At 43.5% G+C, this 20,318-nt stretch overlaps 1 protein-coding gene and 1 pseudogene across 3 annotated transcripts in view; both read right to left on the reverse strand.

The window, feature by feature from the left end:
* LOC120554648 (sentrin-specific protease 7-like) overlaps positions 1-15,227 on the reverse strand; it is a 24,312-nt gene extending 9,085 nt beyond the window's left edge. For 2 of the 3 annotated variants that reach the window (XM_039793671.1, XM_039793670.1), the window contains exons 1-14: positions 15,118-15,227; positions 14,188-14,290; positions 14,008-14,084; positions 13,748-13,900; positions 12,554-12,636; positions 12,263-12,465; positions 11,387-11,603; positions 9,614-9,696; positions 7,441-7,566; positions 5,961-5,994; positions 4,918-5,121; positions 2,548-2,765; positions 2,012-2,079; positions 1,648-1,764 (exon numbers count right to left, since the gene is read on the reverse strand). In XM_039793671.1, the coding sequence (XP_039649605.1) occupies positions 1,648-1,764; positions 2,012-2,079; positions 2,548-2,765; positions 4,918-5,121; positions 5,961-5,994; positions 7,441-7,566; positions 9,614-9,696; positions 11,387-11,603; positions 12,263-12,465; positions 12,554-12,636; positions 13,748-13,900; positions 14,008-14,084; positions 14,188-14,289 (1,685 nt within the window). In that variant the 5' untranslated portion in view covers position 14,290; positions 15,118-15,227. The remainder of the gene's footprint in view (positions 1-1,647; positions 1,765-2,011; positions 2,080-2,547; positions 2,766-4,917; positions 5,122-5,960; positions 5,995-7,440; positions 7,567-9,613; positions 9,697-11,386; positions 11,604-12,262; positions 12,466-12,553; positions 12,637-13,747; positions 13,901-14,007; positions 14,085-14,187; positions 14,291-15,117) is intronic. The other variant, XM_039793672.1, reaches the window with a different exon arrangement.
* Positions 15,228-16,369: 1,142 nt separating this feature from the next.
* The window catches only part of LOC120554646, an 89,529-nt pseudogene continuing 85,580 nt past the window's right edge, over positions 16,370-20,318 (reverse strand).

Raw genomic sequence — 20,318 nt, forward strand, 5'->3', positions numbered from 1 at the left:
GACCTTTTAAATGTGGTCTATATATCAGATTCCAGTGTGACCTATTGTGCGGTTTTGAACTGACCCGCATGCTCTAAAGACCACTACCAATGACATCAGACGCAGCACGCTGTTACACCAAAGGCAGGGAGGTTATGGAGGGAGTCGGCATTTGGGCTTTTATTTCTAAATGTTTGTGTACTGGCAGCCGTAACATTGACGAGCAGCTGCTGAGGAGGAGAAGAAGAAGAATGAAGGGAGAGAAAGAGACACACTGGTTATTTTGGTCTTTTGGGGGGTTATGGCTGCAAATTCACTCCAGAGGTCTGTGTGACCGGACGACTGATTTGCAGGTCTGGACCGCTACGGGCCTCCACCAGAGTTTCCTCTGGCTTCACCCTCGCACACGCTCACACTCCACCTCCCCAGCGGTGCGGGAGACCCTGAGGGACCGGGACCCCACCTCAGCCGGCCCTCACCCCTCCCCACGGACAGAGAGAGAGGGTGCAGCGAGGGTTATTGAGGTAAAGGTTGCATCAAATCCGCCTTGGTTGTTCACACTGCAGCCGCAGATCTGGGTCTGATTCAGGACCACATATGGAAGTGGTCTGAATCTGATCTGAAAAAAAGTCAGATCTGGGCTACAGTACAGGCCAAAAGTTTGGACACACCTTCTCATTCAATGCGTTTCCTTTTTATTTTCATGACTATTTACATTGTAGATTCTCACTGAAGGCATCAAAACTATGAATGAACACATATGGAATTATATACTTAACAAAAAAGTGTGAAATAACTGAAAACATGTCTTATATTTTAGATTCTTCAAAGTAGCCACCCTTTACTAAACCATTTCAGGTGACTACCTCATGAAGCTCATTGAGAGAACACCAAGGGTTTGCAGAGTTATCAAAAAAGCAAAGGGTGGCTACTTTGAAGAATCTAAAATATAAGACATGTTTTCAGTTATTTCACACTTTTTGTTGAGTACATAATTCCATATGTGTTCATTCATAGTTTTGATGCCTTTACTGAGAATCTACAATAGTAAATAGTCAAAAAATAAAGAAAGAACGCATTGAATGAGAAGGTGTGCCCAAACTTTGGCCTGTACTGTAGATTTGATTGTTCCCACTACCTCTGAAGAAGTGTGACCTGGTACTTGACCCCAAAAGGGATTTTGGGCCACTTTTGCCTACGTTCAGACTGCAGGCAAAAGTGACCCAAATCCCTTTTTTGGGCAGGGATCGGCTCACGTAGGCGCGATGTCGGCAGCCACCCGACCCATCTTGAAACATGGACCAACTCATTCTTCTCCTCCTCAGCAGCTGCTCATTAATGTTACAGCTGCCAGTACACAAACATTTTGAAATAAAAGCCAAAATGCTGACTTCCTCCTTAACCTCCCTAACTTCAGTGCTGTAACAGCGTGCTGCGTCTGATGTCATTGGTCTTTTGGGCGTGTGGGTCAGTTCAAAACCACACAACAATTCACACTAGAATCTCATATATAGGCCACATTTAAAAGGTCATGTGATCAGACAAACAACCAATCAGAGCTGAGCAAAAAAATCTGAATTAGGGACTAAGACTTGTGGTGTGAATGTAGCTTAAGAGAGTTCCAGCTCTCTGATTGGTTGGTTCTCTTCCTGACTGACTCAGACTGACTTGAGGTAGAAGTCGATGATGACGTCGTTGAGGAACTCGCCGCTGCCCAGACAGGCCAGGTCCTCCGTCGTCACGGTGATCCGTCCTTTAGAGGGCGCCGCGGGATACTGGATCAACCTGAGCATCAACAACCACACGGTCCAATCAGAACACTCGGAACACAGCACATCCTCTGTGTGTGTGTGTGTGTGTGTGTGTGTGTGTTTCTCTGTGTTTGTATGTGTGTGTGTGTGTGTGTGTTTCTCTGTGTGTGTGTGTGTGTGTGTGTGTGTGTGTTTCTCTGTGTTTGTATGTGTGTGTGTGTGTGTGTGTTTCTCTGTGTTTGTGTGTGTGTGTGTGTGTGTGTGTGTGTGTGTGTAGTTACCTGGAGGGAAGCTGCTGCAGACCAGCAGCATTCAGCGGGGACTTCCTGTTCCTCTGGCTGCTTCTCACCTGAAAACACACACACACACAGACAGACAGACAGACACACACACACACACACACACACAGACACATAACTGTGGGGTTGCTGTGTAGTCTGAAGGACACAATGTAGGGAAGAGGCAAGGGAAGAAGGGGGGAGACAAGGGAAGGAGAGAGGAAACAAGGGAAGGAGGGAGGAGACAAGGGGAGGAGGGAGGAGACAAGGGAAGGAGGAAGGAGACAAGGGAAGGAGGAAGGAGGGAGGAGACAAGGGGAGGAGGGAGGAGACAAGGAGAGGAGGGAGGCAACAAGGGGAGAAGGGAGGAGACAAGGGAAAGAGGGAGGAGACAAGGGAAAGAGGGAGGAGACAAGGGAAAGAGGGAGGAGACAAGGGAAGGAGAGAGAGGAGACAAGGGAAGGAGAGAGGAGGGAGGAGACAAGGGAAGGAGTCAGGAGACGAGGGAAGGAGGGAGCAGACGAGGGAAGGAGTCTTACTGCCGAGTGTCCCAGCAGACGGAGGAGGTGCTGGTCCAGAGGAGGGGGGCAGCTGTGGAGGAGCAGCAGCCCATTGGTCCAGTCCAGAGGGGAGGCGGGCCCTCGGGGGGAGGAGGACTTCCTGTACTCCTCCATGTCCAGGAAGGAGGCGAGCAGGGCGGCCTGCAGCTCCGTCAGCTGCTCCTTCAGCACCAGCAGGAGGAAGGAGCAGGGGGGGCCTGGAGGAGACACCAGCTCACAGGTTACACACATACACACCCTTCATCCTTCCCTCCTTCCCTCGTCTCCTTCCCTCCTTCAGAGATCATCTCCCATTCCCTTTAAAAGCCAGGCGCATTTGGACCATTGCGGTTATGATGGAGGATTTGCACCGTCATATTTTTATTTATAATCTTCTGCATGTGTGTGTGTGTGTGTGTGTGTGTGTGTGTGTGTGTGTGTGTGTGTGTGTGTGTAACAAGCATAGTGTGCGCACGCTGTGCACGAGCCTAGGAGCATTTTCCTAATGCTCTGTTAAAATAACAATGAAATGCTGCGTTATTGACTTTAGACCAGGTTTTTGTTGGTCAATGGTGCGATCACTTCCCACTGCCTCAAGATAGCAATACTCCCAGAATGCACCTGAACACACCTCCCTGTAAGACCAGCACGGACAGAATGTACCTGAACACACCTCTCTGTAAGACCAGCACGCCCAGAGTGCACCTGAACACACCTCCCTGTAAGACCAACACGCCCAGAATGCACCTGAACACACCTCCCTGTAAGACCAGCACGGCCAGAATGCACCTGAACACACCTCCCTGTAAGACCAGCACGGCCAGAATGCACCTGAACACACCTCCCTGTAAGACCAGCACGGACAGAGTGCACCTGAACACACCTCCCTGTAAGACCAACACGCCCAGAATGCACCTGAACACACCTCCCTGTAAGACCAGCACGGCCAGAATGCACCTGAACACACCTCCCTGTAAGACCAGCACGGCCAGAATGCACCTGAACACACCTCCATGTAAGACCAGCACACCCAGAATGCACCTGAACACACCAAATATAATCAAATAATCAAAACTTGGCATTTTACAAAGTTTTTGTCGCCTTTTTCAAGGTTTTTAGGCAATTTCTTCGTAGTTTTCGTCTCTTTTATTCTAAAAAGTTTCAACATTTTTGTTGTTTTTCTGAGTTTTTGTCTCTTTTCTATATACATACAGACATGTCCTGACAAAATATTTTTATGTTTTTCCCCCAAAATATTCCAGCTTTTGTTTTGACACTAAACATTTCCACCCAAGACGATTCTGATTGGCTGAGAGAGACGTAAACAAGCCAGAGAGCTGTGTCTCTCTCCTCTCTGAAGTCTCGTCATGTTTCCACATCTCTTGCTGGAAGCCATCGCTGTTTTCCCCCGTTCAAATTAAATCAGAGCAGAAATCCACCCGTGCGGTCTGACCCTGTGATTGGCCGCGGGGCTCAGGAGAAGCCTCCTGATTGGCTGCTTGGTTCCTGCCCAGCGCTGGAGCTGGAGCGCAGCAGAAGTTGTCAGAAGTTAATTTTCCGTGACGCTTCACAGCTCCAGTCAAGCTTTCATTCAGAACATTCTGGTTAGTGTGTGTGTGTATGTCTGAGTGTGTAGGTGTGTGTGTATCTGTGTGTGCGTGTGTGTGTCTGAGTGTGTAGGTGTGTGTGTACCTGTGTGTGCGTGTGTGTGTCTGAGTGTGTAGGTGTGTGTGTATCTGTGTGTGCGTGTGTGTGTGTGTGTCTCTGTGAGAGTGTGTGTCTGTCTGTGTCTGTCTCTGTGTGTGTGTGTCTGATGTGTGTGTGTGTGTGTCTGTGTGTGTGTGTGTGTGTCTGAGTGAGTGTCTGTGTGGCTCTGTGTTGTGTGTGTGTGTGTGTGTCTGTATGTGTATGTGTCTCTGTGTGTGTCTCTATGTGTCTCTCTATGTTTGAGTGTCTGTGTGTGTTCCTATGAGTGTGTGTGTGTGTGTGTGTGTTCTCTCACGTGTGTGTGTGTGTGTGTCTGTATGTGTGTCTCTACGTTTGTGTGTGTGTGTGTGTGTGTCTGTATGTGTGTGTGTGTCTGTGTGTGTGTCTCTACGTGTGTGTGTGTGTGTGTGTGTGTGTTTCTCTATGTGTGTGTGTGTGTGTGTCTCTAACGCGTGTGTGTGTGCTCTCTCATATGTGTGTGTGTGTCTGTCTTGTGTGTGTGTGTGTGTCTGTGTGTGTGTGTGTGTGTGTGTGTGTGTGTGTCTCTATGTGTGTGTGTGTGTGTGTCTGTCTGTGTGTGTGTGTGTGTGTCTGTGTGTGTGTCTCTCTACATGTGTGTGTGTGTCTCTCTCTATGTGTGTGTGTGTCTGTCTGTGTGTGTACCTGTTGGTCCAGCAGAGGTCTGGATGGCTGACAGCTCTCTCTGCAGAAGGTTAGCCTGAGGGTCAGTCACCGACAGGAAGAGCAGCGAGGGGGCGGGACCTTCCCAATCAGCCAATAAGGTGCCTCCCTGAGCCACGCCACCGTCCCACACACCGTAACCCCGAACCTGAGACGCAACCACGGTAACGTCCCCCTCCTCTGATCCTGAGAGAGAGACAGACAGGGAGGGAGACAGACAGAGAGACAGACAGGGAGGGAGACAGTAAGCGAGAGAGTAAATTATTAAAACCTTAAAGCGTAACTCTCCCCAAAATGCATCCTAGGGTCTTTTTGTGAATGTACGTGAGTCAAACTTTAGTTTAAAAGCATATTTAGGACCGAAGCGCCACTTTTAAGATCTACCGTATTCTCGTTTTTGGGTCAAATGGTCTTTTGAATGGGAGAGCTAGGGGCAGCACTCTCATGCTAGCCTCAAAATAGATAATTTACTCGACACAACATGAGACTTTGCTCCAAGTATCACCAGGAGCTCTACACCTTAACGACAGCGTTGACAACATTGGTTGTGTACCCAGAGTTTTCAGTCAAAATTAGTTGATTTCTGAATGCGGATGAACAGACTCCTATGAGGCTCCTTTTCCAACTACAAGGTCAATATTGTTTTTTACGAACGACAAAACAAAAAATCATCCGTGCATTTATATGGAAGGAGCTTTCCGTCTAGATTCTCCTCCCTGTTACGTTGCATTTGGAAATTGACTCGTTTTGACTGAAAATATGGCAAATATGGCCATTTGACCCAAAAACGAGAATACGGTGAATCTTAAAAGTGGCGCTTCGGTCCTAAATATGCTTTTAAACTAAAGTTTGACTCACGTACATTCACAAAAAGACCCTAGGATGCATTTTGGGGAGAGTTACACTTTAAACTGATGATGATAAAGTCAGAAAATATTGTATATATATGTATAATAGTGTATATATATATATTTATATATACATATACATATACACACATGTAATATAAATGTGTGAGCGGTTACCTTTGAGAGGAATAGTGATGCCGTTCTCAGTGATCTGCACACAACACAAACACACAATATTGAGTTTGTGATCAATACTGTATGGTGACATAACCGTAACCAAGTGGTGTCCCATTTCATAGGGGTATGTTTTCACCCCTAGCCCTTGCCACTTGGTTCGAGGGACAAGGGTAGGGGTAAGACGAAGGGGAAGGGGTAAGGGGGAGAATTGGGATTCAGCCTTAAACTGCTCCTTATGACACACATTATCTATTCAAAACTACTTTATTCAGCTCTTTATTCAGCTCTTTTATTCTCTAATTTATTCTGTTATTTAAGGGATGGGTGGACCAAATACCACCCAATAATCCAAACTGGGCTCTTCACTAAGTTTTTGTCGCCTTTTTAAAGGTTTTTAAGCAAATTCTTCGTAGTTTTCTACAATTCTATCAACGTTTTTGTTGCTTTTTGTGTGTCTGTATGTGTGTGTCTGTGTGTGTCTGTGTTTGTGTGTGTGTGTGTCTGTGAGTTATGATTACAACTCTCCCATAAAGAAGCTGGGAGGACTGAGCTCTAACGAGTATTGGAGCGTTCTGATTGGCTGACACGCTGACCTACTAACCTGGAGCCCTCCTGCTTTTTAACGGCGCTCTAATTGGAGCTCCCGCTGAGTCTTAATTGCTCGTTAGAGACTCCAGTCTTAACGAGGTTTACAGAGAGCAACAGTTTGGTTTGGAGGCTCTTTTAATGCTGAAATAAATGAGGTGTTTTCCAGAGGAACACACACACACACACACACACACACACACACACACACAGACACTAAAACAAGCAAACAAAAAAAGCTGGCGCACTTTTGGAAAACATATGTGAATTATTAAAACAACAGAAACCAGTTGTGGGCAAATCAAATAAATGTGTGTGTGTGTGTGTGTGTGTGTGTGTGTGTGTGTGTGTGTGTGTGTGTGTGTATGTGTCTCTCTCTGTGTGTGTGTGTCTCTGTGTGTGTGTGTCTGTGTGTGTGTGTGTGTCTGCGCGTGTGTGTCCGTGTGTCTGCGCGTGTGTGTCTCTGTGTCTCTCTGTGTGTGTGTGTGTGTCTCTGTGTGTGTGTCTGTGTGTGTGTGTGTGTTCTGCGGGTGTGTGTCTGTGTGTGTGTGTTGTGTCTGTGTGTGTGTGTGTGTTCTGTGTGTGTCGGGCGTGTGTGTGTGTGTGGTGAGTGTGTGTGTCTGGTGTCCCGGTCTGCGGGTGTCTTCTGTGTCTCTGTGTGTGTATTGGAACAGAACATGGAAAAAGAGAAACTGTGAATGTGCTGAACTTGGGCAGAAAACGCTGAAACCTCTAACAACGGCTGTTGGCAGCGAACGCACCACTCAAAGTGTGACACACACACACACACACACACACACACACACACACACACACACACACACACACACACACACACACACACACACACACACACACACACACACACACCACAACAGTTGAGAGCTGTACTCACCATGATCTTTCCGTTGGCGTGGGCGTGCGTGAGGCCAGCGTGCAGCGAGGTGAAGTCCAGCTGCAGGAAGGATGGCTGTGGGCTGTTATCCTCAGATTCTCCTTCAGAAGAACCAGCCGGCTGAGTCTGGAACACACACACACACACACACACACACACACACACACACACACACACACAGTCATATTCCAACTAATAAAACAACTACATATTTGTTTTTGGTATAAAGATCCGGCCCAAAAAACCACCACCACCTGGACCCTAGCAGCTCTCTCAGCAGCAGGGCTCCAGACTGACTGTGTTCACTAGGAGCCCAGTGGCCCCCCCAACATTTTAGGGGCACAACCAGAAAATGTAGGAGCACACACCGTAACATGCTAACCAAAATATTCACATTTATACTAATTTCCACTGTATTACTAATACATACTTATGATAATAGATGCAGAAATCAAATTACAATGTGCTGTTTCAAATTCAGAGTCACTTTTGAAGATGCAACATAGAAGGTAAACTGACAGTCCCATCGCTGTCATGACAGGAAAAAAAATATATATTTTTATTAGTAGTAGTATTTGTATAATATTTTTTAGCCTGTTTTATTTTCATCATGACAGTTTTTAATTGATCTGTTTCATGTAAAGCACTTTGAGTTGCCTTGTTGCTGAAAGGTGCTGTAGAAATAAAGTGCCTTGCCTTCCAGCCTCAGCCTGTCAGTCAGTCACCAGGGCATTATAACCACTGTTGTGCCTGGCTGCTTGTCTCAGAGGAAGTGTAATGTCAACAGTTCAGCTACCAAAATTTCAACGTTCAATGTATAAAAAAAATGGGGCACATGTGCAACTGGATGTAAAATTCAGTCGCACACTCTCATATTTTGGTTGCAGTCTGGAGCCCTGACTAGATATGTGATTTTGGTATAAAGATCCAGCCCAAAAAACAACCACCTTGACCCTAGCAGCTCCCTCAGCCGAATAGTGAGGGGAAGAGATCAAGGCAGCACCAGAACCAAAGACTGGAACCAGACAGGAGACTTTCTGGTCTCCATCACCTGATTACTCCTGTCCTTCTCCACGGTCTGCATGCTGACACACTGGGGCTGTGCAATTCATCTCAATTTAAATCGGGATCATGATTTCGGCTCCCAATGATCACAGAAACAGAATAATCGAGAAAAACTATTATTGATCTCGTTACGTTTTGCAAGTAAACTCTGATTTTCTCTCGTGTTCTGAATGAAAAAATTAAGTTTAAATAGAAAAAGTATTGAGGCAAATTTCACAGTTGTAGGTGTTTTTTTTAACTGTTGATTTATTTAACTTTTTCCACTGTTTTTTAAGTTCAATAATTGCAACATCTTTCCAGAATTATCGTGATTTTAAATATTGACTGAAATAATCGTGATTATATTTTTTTCCATAATCGAGCAGCCGAATAAGGCTATTAAAGTCATGATTAAAAAACCCAAATGCTTGATCAAGGGCACGGCCCGAGGATAGTGGTGGGAAATATCGTGGTCGAGTTCGGGCACACAATCTAAACTCTAATTTGGCAAAAATTGATGCAACGTTGTGCGAAACACTGAATAAATATGGAAAGAATCAGCGTGAAACTAAATAATCTGCTAACGAGCTGACAGGACTGATAGAAACCTGCGTAAACATCTGGCCGTTAAAATACATTTTAACTCATAAAGAGACTCGCTGAGAGCCGTAAACATTAGTTATCAAACAACAAACTGTGGTCCAGATATCTGGTTCTGCTTAGAGTCCCAGCAGGGTGTGTGTGTGTGTGTGTGTGTGTGTGTGTGTGTGTGTGTGTGTGTGTGTGTGTGTGTGTGTGTGTGTGTGTGTGTGTGTCTCTGTCCTGCAGATCTGACCTACAAACACACGCCAGAGATCAGTTCATGTTTACGAGACAATTACTCCTTCAAAAAGTACACACAGAGCTTTATAAAGTATCTTCTGGGAACATCTCTGCAGAGTTTACATTTATCAACACACACACACACACACACACACACACACACACACACACACACACACACACACACACACACACACACACACACACACACACACAGAACAGTGTTTCTACCATCTGGGAACATGAAGACGGTGAGTCTGAGTCTGTAGTCTGAGTGAGTGTGTAGTCTGTAGTTTGAGTCTCCTACCGGTCTCTGCTCTGAGCTTTGTGTCGTCCTCTTTCCTCCGTCTCCTTCCTCCTCTTCTTCCTCCTCTTCACTGGACAGAACGACTGCAAAAGGAAAAAGGAAAAGAGGATCAGAATAACAACCAGCCGACTGATAATCACCAGTTTGTTCCGTTTAAAAACAAACCCAAAAACGCCGGGAAAGCTCCAAAAGAAGGGTCAAAAAATGTCAATAAAGCGACAAAAAACAACCTTCAAAACAAACCCCAAACACTTTAAAATAACGTCAAAAAAGCCACCCAAAAAGCAACCAAAAATGCAACATAAAAGCAACAAAAAACAACCTTGAAAACAAACCCCAAAACTTCTACAAATAAGTGTCACAAAATTGTCCAAACGGCAGCAATAAAGCGCCAAATAAACTACAAAAACAGTGGCAAAAAAAGTAAAAAAAAACACGCTAAAAACTTCATAAATAGCGTCCAAAACGTCAGAGAACATAAAACAGCATTAGGAATAAAGCTCAATAGATTTAAAGTCAAGTTAAAAGGTCCTAAACGTGAGGCCCAGGGCTGCGACTATGTGCTGAGAAACAGCCAGGCTGCGGTAACTACGGTAGCTACGGTAACTACGGTAGCTACGGTATCTTTCACACCGGAGCAGTTTCTGCAGGTGCAGCCGGCATACTAAGGCTCAGTCCTTCCTGCATGTTATTGCATGTTATATCTTCAGCTGTCCTGCAGAATAAAAGGTAGAAACACAGAAACACACTCCTCAACGTGCAGCTGATTCTCACAGAGTCGGCCTGACAAACACCAGCACTACGGTCACAGTAAGGCTCCTTTAAAACAACCCAAAAACTTCAAACCAGCGTCAAAAACAAACCTTTAAAACAAAACAAAGTGTCAAAACAGCAGCAATAAAGCGCCAAAAACTTTATAAATAGAGTTGAAAACGTCAAAAAACACAAAACAGCATTACAAACTAGAAAATTAGGCAGGAAATTTTGACACAGAGCAGATAAACCGGGAACCGTCTGCATCCTTCCAGATGTTTTTTTCATTGTTTCTATCGACAGTTGGTATGAACAGAGCCAAAAGTTTAAGTCCAGTGGATTCCATAGTTACATGTCTGCGACCGGCACAATATTTCCTACATTTTGACTAATCATGATGTATGAAGAGTGAAAACTGTAGGGGAGAGAGCAGTTTGTTTGGAAAGATTTCAGAGAATGGTACTGCAGCTCCCCCCTCTGTCCTCCCCTCTGACTCTCATCATTCTGTCCCCATACACACACATTGGAAAATCTGAAACAGTCTGAAAACTGGACGATACATAAACTGTGATTTGGTAGAAACCGTGCTTGATATCAGAATGCCCATTCAGCCCAATAAAGGCCAAAGTCTTGTCTTCAGTTTGAAGTTTTAATTAATTTTCTACATTAAAGTATGGCGATACAGCATGGCCCCAAAGAGGGGTTGTTTTGAGCGATGTTAAGCGATTTACCGAAGATTTCCCATTAAAGTCTACGGGAAATGTGGATTTCATAAAAAACGTGCGGCAAATCTCTTAGAAAAGTCATAGCACACCATTCCCGATCATTACACATGTTTTGATGTATTTTGTGTGCATGTCTTGGCAACGCTCCGTGACTAGTAGCGGGACAAAAATGTGTCACAATAATAAGTATGGGGGATAATAGTCATTGTGCCAATTGCTGCTTATTGCAGCACATCGGCACACTGAATGAAGCTAAACAGAGATTTAAACTCCTGAATGTGTAGCTGTCACTCACTGGGTTCTGTCGGAGTAGCTTTCTTCAGGTTCCTGCCGGCGGCGAGCCAGGCCGTCCTGTCCAGGCTCCGCCTCCTGCCCAGGCCCCGCCTCCCTTCCAGGCTCTGCCCCCTGCCCGGTGGCACCCTCAGTGTGTTCCTGGTTCTGGGCAGAGACACAAAGTCGTCTTCTGAGGTTGGTTCTGACCCAGAGGGAGGAGAGTTCTCTCCTGTGTCGCCCTGAAAACAAACACATTTGTTTTAAGGAAGATAGAAAGAAGGAAGAGTCCGTAGTATCATACATGTATTTTCTCATATTTCACAAAATATATACTTTATAAAACACTTTATGTACGTTTTTAAGTAAGTATGTAATGACGGAAGGAAAGAAAAGGGAAGGAAAGAAACTAGAAAATATTCACATTTAACAAGCTGAAAACTCATCCATTCATCTTTGATTCACATCTATATAGGACTGTTCTGAGATCTTTCTGCTTTTCGGTTCAGTTTCACAAAAGAGGGACAAAAAACCATAAAAAAAGGGAGAAAAAATACAACATAAAAATCAACAAAAAAGCAACTAAAAAACATTGAAAAAGGGTCAAAAAAGTGACAAAAAGAACATAGAAAAAGCATAAAAAGCAACAAAAAAGTGACAATAAAAGCATCATTAAAGCGACAGTAAAGTGGCGATTATCCCTTAATGTGTTTGACTGTAGTCTCTTTCTATGTTTCTGTGTTTGATGTTTCTATGATTTGTCTGGAGGAAGTTTAGATCAAACCAGTCAGCGTCACATGATGACTTCTCTTTAGTTTGGGGAACATTTCAACACATGTGATGTTAACTAAACTCTAAAGCCTTGAGACTCGTCCTTCTTTCTATTCTCCTGGTTCTTTACCTTCGGCTTGGCAGCGTCCCCTTTCCTCCACGCTGGAGAACTCAGACTCCCAGCATGCCCTTCACCTCTCCTCCACACCGGAGAACTCAGACTCCCAGCATGCCCTTCACCTCTCCTCCACACCGGAGAACTCAGACTCCCAGCATGCCCATCACTGCGCAGCTCTGCCAGAGAGTCCGGCGCCTCCACGGAGACGCTTTTATCTTTCAGAAGGAAACATGAAGGAGTCAAAGATCTCAGAGCCGTGTGACTGACGGAGCTTTAAAGAGTCTGAAATGTTTAAATTGTTACCACGGAGATCACTTCTCTTCTTCTGGGGAGGAGAAGGGACGGCCGGCTGCAGCAGGCGGTCTGACGCTCTCTTAGGACGCCATCTGGTGGACGGACACACAACATGCATGCTCTCATTTAAAAAAACCTTTCCACATGCTCTAGTCTCTGATATTTCTCTGTCCAACTGCATGTTATTCCCCGTCTCTCTTCAGCTGTCCTGCAGAATAAAAGGCAGAAACACCCAGAAAGACAACTCCTCAACATGCAGCAGATTCTCACTGAGTTGGCCTGACAAACACCAAGACTACGCTCGCAGTAAGGCTCCTTTAAAACAACCCACGATGGCTGCAATAAAGCAAGATAAAGGCGATAAAAACAAACCTTCAAAACAACCCCCAAAAACTTCAAATGACCATCAAAAAAGCAACCTAAAAAAGCAACCTAACAAGCATCAAAAAGGAACCTAAAAAGCAACCTAAAAAAGCATCAAAAAGCAACCTAACAAGCATCAAAAAGCAACCTAACAAGCATCAAAAAGCAACCTAAAAAGCAACCTAACAAGCATCAAAAAGCAACCTAACAAGCATCAAAAAGCAACTTAACAAGCATCAAAAAGCAACCTAACAAGCATCAAAAAGGAACCTAAAAAAGCATCAAAAAGCAACCTAAAAAGCATCAAAAAGCAACCTAGAAAAGCATCAAAAAGCAACCTAAAAAGCAACCTAAAAAAGCATCAAAAAGCAACCTAAAAAAGCATCAAAAAGCAACCTAGAAAGCATAAAAATCAAACCTTTAAAACAAACCCCAAAACTTGTAAAAAAAAAGGTCAAAATGGCAGCATAAAACATGACAAAAAAGAAAAAAGAACGCGACAAAAACTTGTTAAATAAAACATCAAACACAAAACTAAGACACAAATTCCAAACGAAGCTAAACAGAGATTCAAACTCAAGTTATAACTGCATTTAAAACACACTTTCCACATGCTCCAGCCTCTGATATTTCTCTGTTAAATGACCAACGTTCAATATTCCCAAGCGCACGTGAAGGCAGCTTCATTTCACAATAATTCGTTTGTGCGTTCTGTGATTTACTTAAGCCGACGTGAAGCGTTATTCATGTGGATTTGGAAAGAGTAAGTGATGAATATTTAAAGACGAGTGTTAGCGGTGGAATCAGCCCGTAGTTTCTGTTTCTGTGATCAAACCTCACCCGTTTGAGAAGCAGCTGGATGACGACTCGGCTCGACTCTGTCCCGGCTGTGATTGGCTGCTCCAGCCTCGGCTGCGATTGGCCGTTGCTGCTCCTCTGTCGGGGACGTTGAGCCACAGCAGTGATCGGACCACGTCCCTGAAGAGAGGCGCGCTGGACGCACGTTTGACATTTATTCTTTACATAGACACTCTTACTGTGCTGTGCTGTTATGTGTTGATGTGATGCACCATGTGGCCTGTAGGGGGCGCTCTACACACCTCTGTCTGCCCGCGGACGAGCCCAGAGCACTCCCAGCATGCATCCTGTCACCTCTGCCGGACTGATGCCCGTAACTCTGTTCAGACAAAACAAAACGGACAATCACAGTCATCAATTCAAAATCAAATATATTCCACCTTAAAAGAACCAACAGCTAGTTAGTTAGTTAGTAATACCACCTTAAATTCAGGGGCGGAGCTCTGGAGGCGGGACAGCGGTGACGTGTGCAGGGGGGCGGAGTCAGGCCCTTTCTTTTTGGGGATTTTATAGGAAGACGCCATGCTGAAGACAAAACAAAACAAACTCAGGCCAAACCTCTGACAAAAAACACCCAAAAATATAAAAATAAAATACTGGACCAATCCCATCTGGCTGCTGTTAGGAGAGGGTCTAATATAAGACTGGTACCATACCAAACTCCATTCAGATATATGACAAGACACACAAACACAAACACACACAGACACAGACAGACAGACAGACACACAGGAAAATAGAAAGTATATGGCTGGAGATATGAGAAGATCGCCCGACCAAACTCCATTCAAAAACAGGAGGTTTTTAAACGCAGCGCCGCTCTATCTCATACACACCCTGACGCTAGCTGGGAGGACGAAAAGTACATATTCCTGCTTTGGACATTAACATTTGTGGATTATTTGTCAGCCGAATCTACCAGAACATCCTACTTATTCACACAAGATAAAACTTTTATTTTGCCACGTATGTACATTTTCATTTAGGCAGTAAACATTTAAATAACAGCAATTCTTAACGGGGATCCTGCTTACAGTTGTAGCTCAGATACCTCTCTACTCTGGCCTCAGGCACACACACACACACACAGTCATTTCATCTTTCAGGTTAGTATTTATAGTAAATTACTTCTTTGTATTCTTGCTAACAGGAAGCTAAAGCTACATTTACCAACCTAGCTAACTGACCAAGCTAAGCTGCTAACAGCCAGTTAGCAATGTTAGCTTCTGGCTGACGTCTCCTTCCTCTTGCTGTTAAATTAATTAAATGTTGGTGAACTCTCCGACCGGCTCATGTGACAGAGAAAGAGAGAGTATCTTCTGTCCGCGCGGTAAAAAAGTTAAAATACGTACTTTTAACCCCCCAGTGTGAGCAGAAGCTGCTATCCTCCAAAGACCCAGCAGCACAACAGCGACATGACAACATTAGCAACGTCAGCTGGCGGAACGGACTCTGGCTTTACGTCATTACGTCATTCAGACGTTATTTGCGTACACAATACATCCTGTTTTTTATTTTATTTATTTATTTATATGTACTTTATCCTTTATTTTATGAACTTATATTCGTTATTAGCTTTTTATAAATTATTTTTTATATATATGTGCTAATGTTTTTAACCAGAATCCTTGTTTATAGCATTATGTAAATAAAATATATATCTTTTTTTATATATGTAGTATATAAATAATACAAACATTTATTAAATATTATTATTATATTCATATATACAGTCTATGGTTTGGATGTTATTAAACGTAACTCTAAAATAATTAGAAAAAGACCCCCCCATCCTGGAGTTGTAATAGTTAAACAGAAAGACCACAAACACATCACAGTAACTTGATGCTTTTATTGTGAAAAGAGACAGAATTCAAAACTAAACATGACACAAGTCAACGGCATTTCCACAATTTGATGATCACAGCTTCCATCTTTAGAGGACTGGAAGTCTTAAAAAGATAAAAATTAAAAAAATAAAAGCACACTGCAGCCACTGATCCCACTACAGTAAAGAGCCATAAGAACAGTTCATAAAGCAGGATATTATGATCACACCAACTTACTGTTTTTACATTCCAGAGCTTTAAAGTTTATTGATCTAGTTGGATTTCAAGATGCACAAGTGATGTTTAAAGCTAAAATGAGACTGTTAACAGGTCATATTCAGAAGTTGTTTTTTGATAGATAAATTTAAGGGATGAATTTAACTTAAAGGTTCGAGCTGCTCGCACGACTATAAAATTACAATCAGTGGTGTGAAATTGTGGAATGGTCTGAGCACTGAACTAAAGCAATGTCCAAACATAGTCCTGTTAAAAAAAGGTACAAAGCACTGATTTAAAAACATTATATGACAGGAAGGCATTAACAGCTGCTATATATATGTTCATTGATGTGTGTGTGTGTATGTGTGTGTGTGTGTGTGTGTGTGTGTGTGTGTGTGGGTGTCGGTGTGTGTGTGTGTGTGTGTGTGTGTGTGTGTGTGTGTGTGTGTGTGTGTGTGTGTGTGTGTTTGTGTGAGTATGTGGGCGTGAAGTTTACAATGTTCACCAGGAATCTGTTCAATCATTCTGAATTATTTTATACAAAGTTAATTCATTAGTTCATAACAATAACCTGAAATATTTCTGTCAGTGTGATCCTGTACAGACTCAACTGATCAGCAGTGAGAAACAGGAGGAGAGTCTCCATCCTACAGAGGACACAGAGACACTGAGGAACCAGGAGAACCATAACAGAACCCAAACCCAGGATAGAGAGTCTGAGTGAATGTGGTGTTGAAGGTGTAGAGGTGGATCAGTGAGTCAGAGGAGACTGTGTAGAAGGACAGAGAGCCAGCAGGACAGTCCACATACACTGCTACTCTACCAGAGACAGAGGAGGGGGATGATTTTCTAGAGACTCTTCCAGAGACAGAGGAGGAGGAGATGGGTGTTACTCTCTTATTGTGACAGACAGAGTAACCACGATCAGAGCACCACAGACTCCAGGACTGATCATTACGTCCAAACACACAGTCATCATAGTCTCCTCTCCTGATTCCTCTGTAACTCACTGATATATTAACATCTCCTCTCGTCTCTACCTCCCAGTAACAGCGACCAGTCAGACCATCTCTACACAGCAGCTGAGGATACCAGGAGGAGGAGTCAAACCTCTCTAGATGATCAGGATATGGCTGATCCTCCTCCTCCACTAATGTCACCTTCCTGTTGTTGTCAGACAGTTTGAGTTTTCTGTTCACTGTGTTTGTGTCCAGTGTGAGTTCACAGGAATCTGACGGAGAGACGGAGACACAACACAGCTGCAGTTATTAACCAATCAGCACTCTGATGATGACATCAGAGGGTTGGATGAGTGATGTCACAGTTTGATGAATTAAATTAAAAACAGACTTACACTTCCTCAGACCTGGTGTCAACCATCTGACTCCAGCAGGGTCCAACCTGAAAGGGAGGAGGGGGGCATTACATCACTCTCACATGGGGGTGGGGGGGGCATTACATCACTCTAACATAGGGGGGGGCATTACATCACTCTCTCACACAGCTTCACTCTGATCTAATGTAGGGAATTTACTCATTTATATTCATATTTGGGCTGTTAATCAATTTAATTCATTTAATTCAGTTTAACAGACATGATGACACTAATTTGGGCTGTCTGGAGAGACAGAGAGAGAGAGAGAGATTAACAGTACGCCTTGGTGTGTGCGTGTCTGTGTGTGTGTGTGTGTCTGTGTGTGTGTGTGTGTCTGTGTGTGTGTGTGTCTGTGTGTGTGTCTGTGCGTGTGTGTGTGTGTCTGTGTGTGTCCGTGTGTGTGTCTGTGCGTGTGTGTGTGTGTGTGTGTGTGTGTGTGGTGTGTGTGTGTGTGTCTGTGTGTGTGTGTGTGTGTGTTTGTGTGTTGTGTGTGTGTGTGTGTGTGTGTGTCTGTGTGTGTGTTGTGTGTGTGTGTGTCCGTGTGTGTGTGTCCGTTGTGTGTGTGTGTCTGTGTGTGTGTCCGTGTGTGTGTCTGTGTGTGTGTGTGTGTGTGTGTGTGTGTGTGTGTGTGTGTGTGTGTGTGTGTGTGTCTGTGTGTGTGTCTGTGTGTGTGTGTGTGTGTGTGTGTGTGTCTGTGTGTGTGTATGTGTGTGTGTGTGTGTGGAGTGGGTGATAGAGTGAGGGATCAGTGAGACTGTAGCTAACGTTACCATTAGTGTCTCAAACACTTCTTTCAGTATACTGCTAACGGTCACTGACCACTTCCTGCCGTAGAGCCACTTTGGACGGTTAGTGTCGTCCCCACTAACGTTAAAACACTTACCAGACGTGTTATTATGACATTACTTAGTGTTTACTGTAGCTAACGGTGGGCTAACATTACCTGCTGTGTAACATGTTATTAGTGTTAACTGTAGCTAACGGTAGGCTAACGTTACCTGCTGTGTAACGTGTTATTAGTGTTAACTGTAGCTAACGGTGGGCTAACTTTACCTGCTGTGTAACGTGTTATTAGTGTTAACTGTAGCTAACGGTGGGCTAACATTACCTGCTGTGTAACGTGTTATTAGTGTTAACTGTAGCTAACGGTGGGCTAACGTTACCTGCTGTGTAACGTGTTATTTGGGTTTGCTGTAGCTAACGGTGGTCTAACGTTACCTGGTGTTTACTGTAGCTAATGGTGGGCTAACTTTATCTGATGTGTAACGTGTTATTAGTGTTAACTGTAGCTAACGGTGGGCTAACGTTACCTGCTGTGTAACGTGTTATTTGGGTTTGCTGTAGCTAACGGTGGGCTAACGTTACCTGATGTGTAACGTGTTATTAGTGTTAACTGTAGCTAACGGTAGCTTAATAAAATAAAAATTGTGAATCTGCTGTTGTAACCATAGACAGTATATAGGTTGTAACACTTGAGTTAAGGGACTGTATTGCTGGCTAGCTAGTTAACATTAGTAGTTGTTATTAAGAGAAATTAGTTGCTAATAGAGATGGGCGGATGATTTGTCTGATGATTTGTCATGTACACAGGGGGGGGGTAGGGGGGTAGGGAGGGGGGGGGGGGGCACTCGTAAAACCGAAACACAAAGCTTGTATCAAATGCTCAGTTATCTCAGGGCATGTTTTACAGCTAATCTCGGCACATTAGTGGGATAAGAAGAGAGACTAATTGAGAAATATAGTGATAAAGAAGATCAGAAAGACATGAGAAAGTTTATTTCCTCCTCCTGATGACAACAATTCCAAGTACAGATGCATCAATATCACTGGAAAAGTGATTTGTTTTCCCCCCATACTTTAATTTAAAAAGTAAATATTTAATATATTCTATTCATTACATAAAAAGTTCCAGCTGCAGCACATCAACACTAATCACCTCTGCTACAAATACCTGGTCAACCTACCACTCCTCGTTGGATCATAGTCAAGACTAGGGATGGGCGATACCGCACTATTAGGATTCGATACGATACCGATACGTTTTCTTGCATTTTCATCGATAACGATACCGTTAATTTCTTATTGGCAATTATTGTCAGTAAAAATATTATTACATTTAAGACAAATCACAAGACAAATACAGACCATTTATACAAAATGTATTATGGTCAATACATATTAAAATTTAAATTAAAGTAAATAACATAAATATGAATGAAATAAATTAAATATGAACAAAAACATACACATTTTCACTTTTCTTATTTCTCAAAAAAAGAAAAAATACTAATCTTGGTAGAAAAAGCTAAAAGGAAGAAAAAAAAACGTATACATCATAACAATGTTATGTTTTGAACCTCTTTGTAGAAGTAAACATGTAACACTTCACTGAAGCAAAAACAAGAGGTCATAAAGATCAGAATAAACTAGGATTTCCTTATCCTATAAACCTGCATAAGAAAGACAGTTGTTCCCTGAGAAAATGAACTTGGCTGTGTCGCGACGATTGGGTCGCGTACGTTGGTCACGCTTGCTCGTCTCCTGTCACGTGATATGGGCCGCGCCGCAACGGGCAAGGTACAGTGGGGCACGGCACATAGTCATTTAAGTAAGTAATCTAAAACAGCTGAAAGTGATGCATACACCCCCAAATATAATTGTTTTGTTTATATCGACACTTTTTTAAGGAAATCAATGCCAAATAAGTAGCGTGAGTATATCGATCTATCGATACCAGAGGATCGATACGCCCATCCCTAGTCAAGACAACACATTAGTCTTGCTGCTGACTGTTTTTGCTCTTGTGTTTTTGCTTTCCCTGATTTGTTCTCTTTTGCCACAGTTCTTGGAACCTGACTCCTGCTGCCACTCCGCTCCTGCCATCCACCATTTCTGCTCTCTCACTGGATCTCTGGACTATTGGGACGGACACTTGGACATTACGGTACCACTCCTGCTCTGTAACCTGGATCTGGAACTTTTTTTTTCCCCTGTTGCATTCATGAACTTGGACATTTGCTAATAAACCTGTTAAACTTTCATCTGACTCTGCGTTATCGTCTGCACCTGGGTTCAACTGTAGTTTCACTCATAACATAATTAGCCTATATGTGACAATATTTTTTTGTGG

Source organism: Perca fluviatilis, chromosome 24 (genome assembly GCF_010015445.1).
Source record: "Perca fluviatilis chromosome 24, GENO_Pfluv_1.0, whole genome shotgun sequence".
NCBI lineage: Eukaryota > Metazoa > Chordata > Actinopteri > Perciformes > Percidae > Perca > Perca fluviatilis.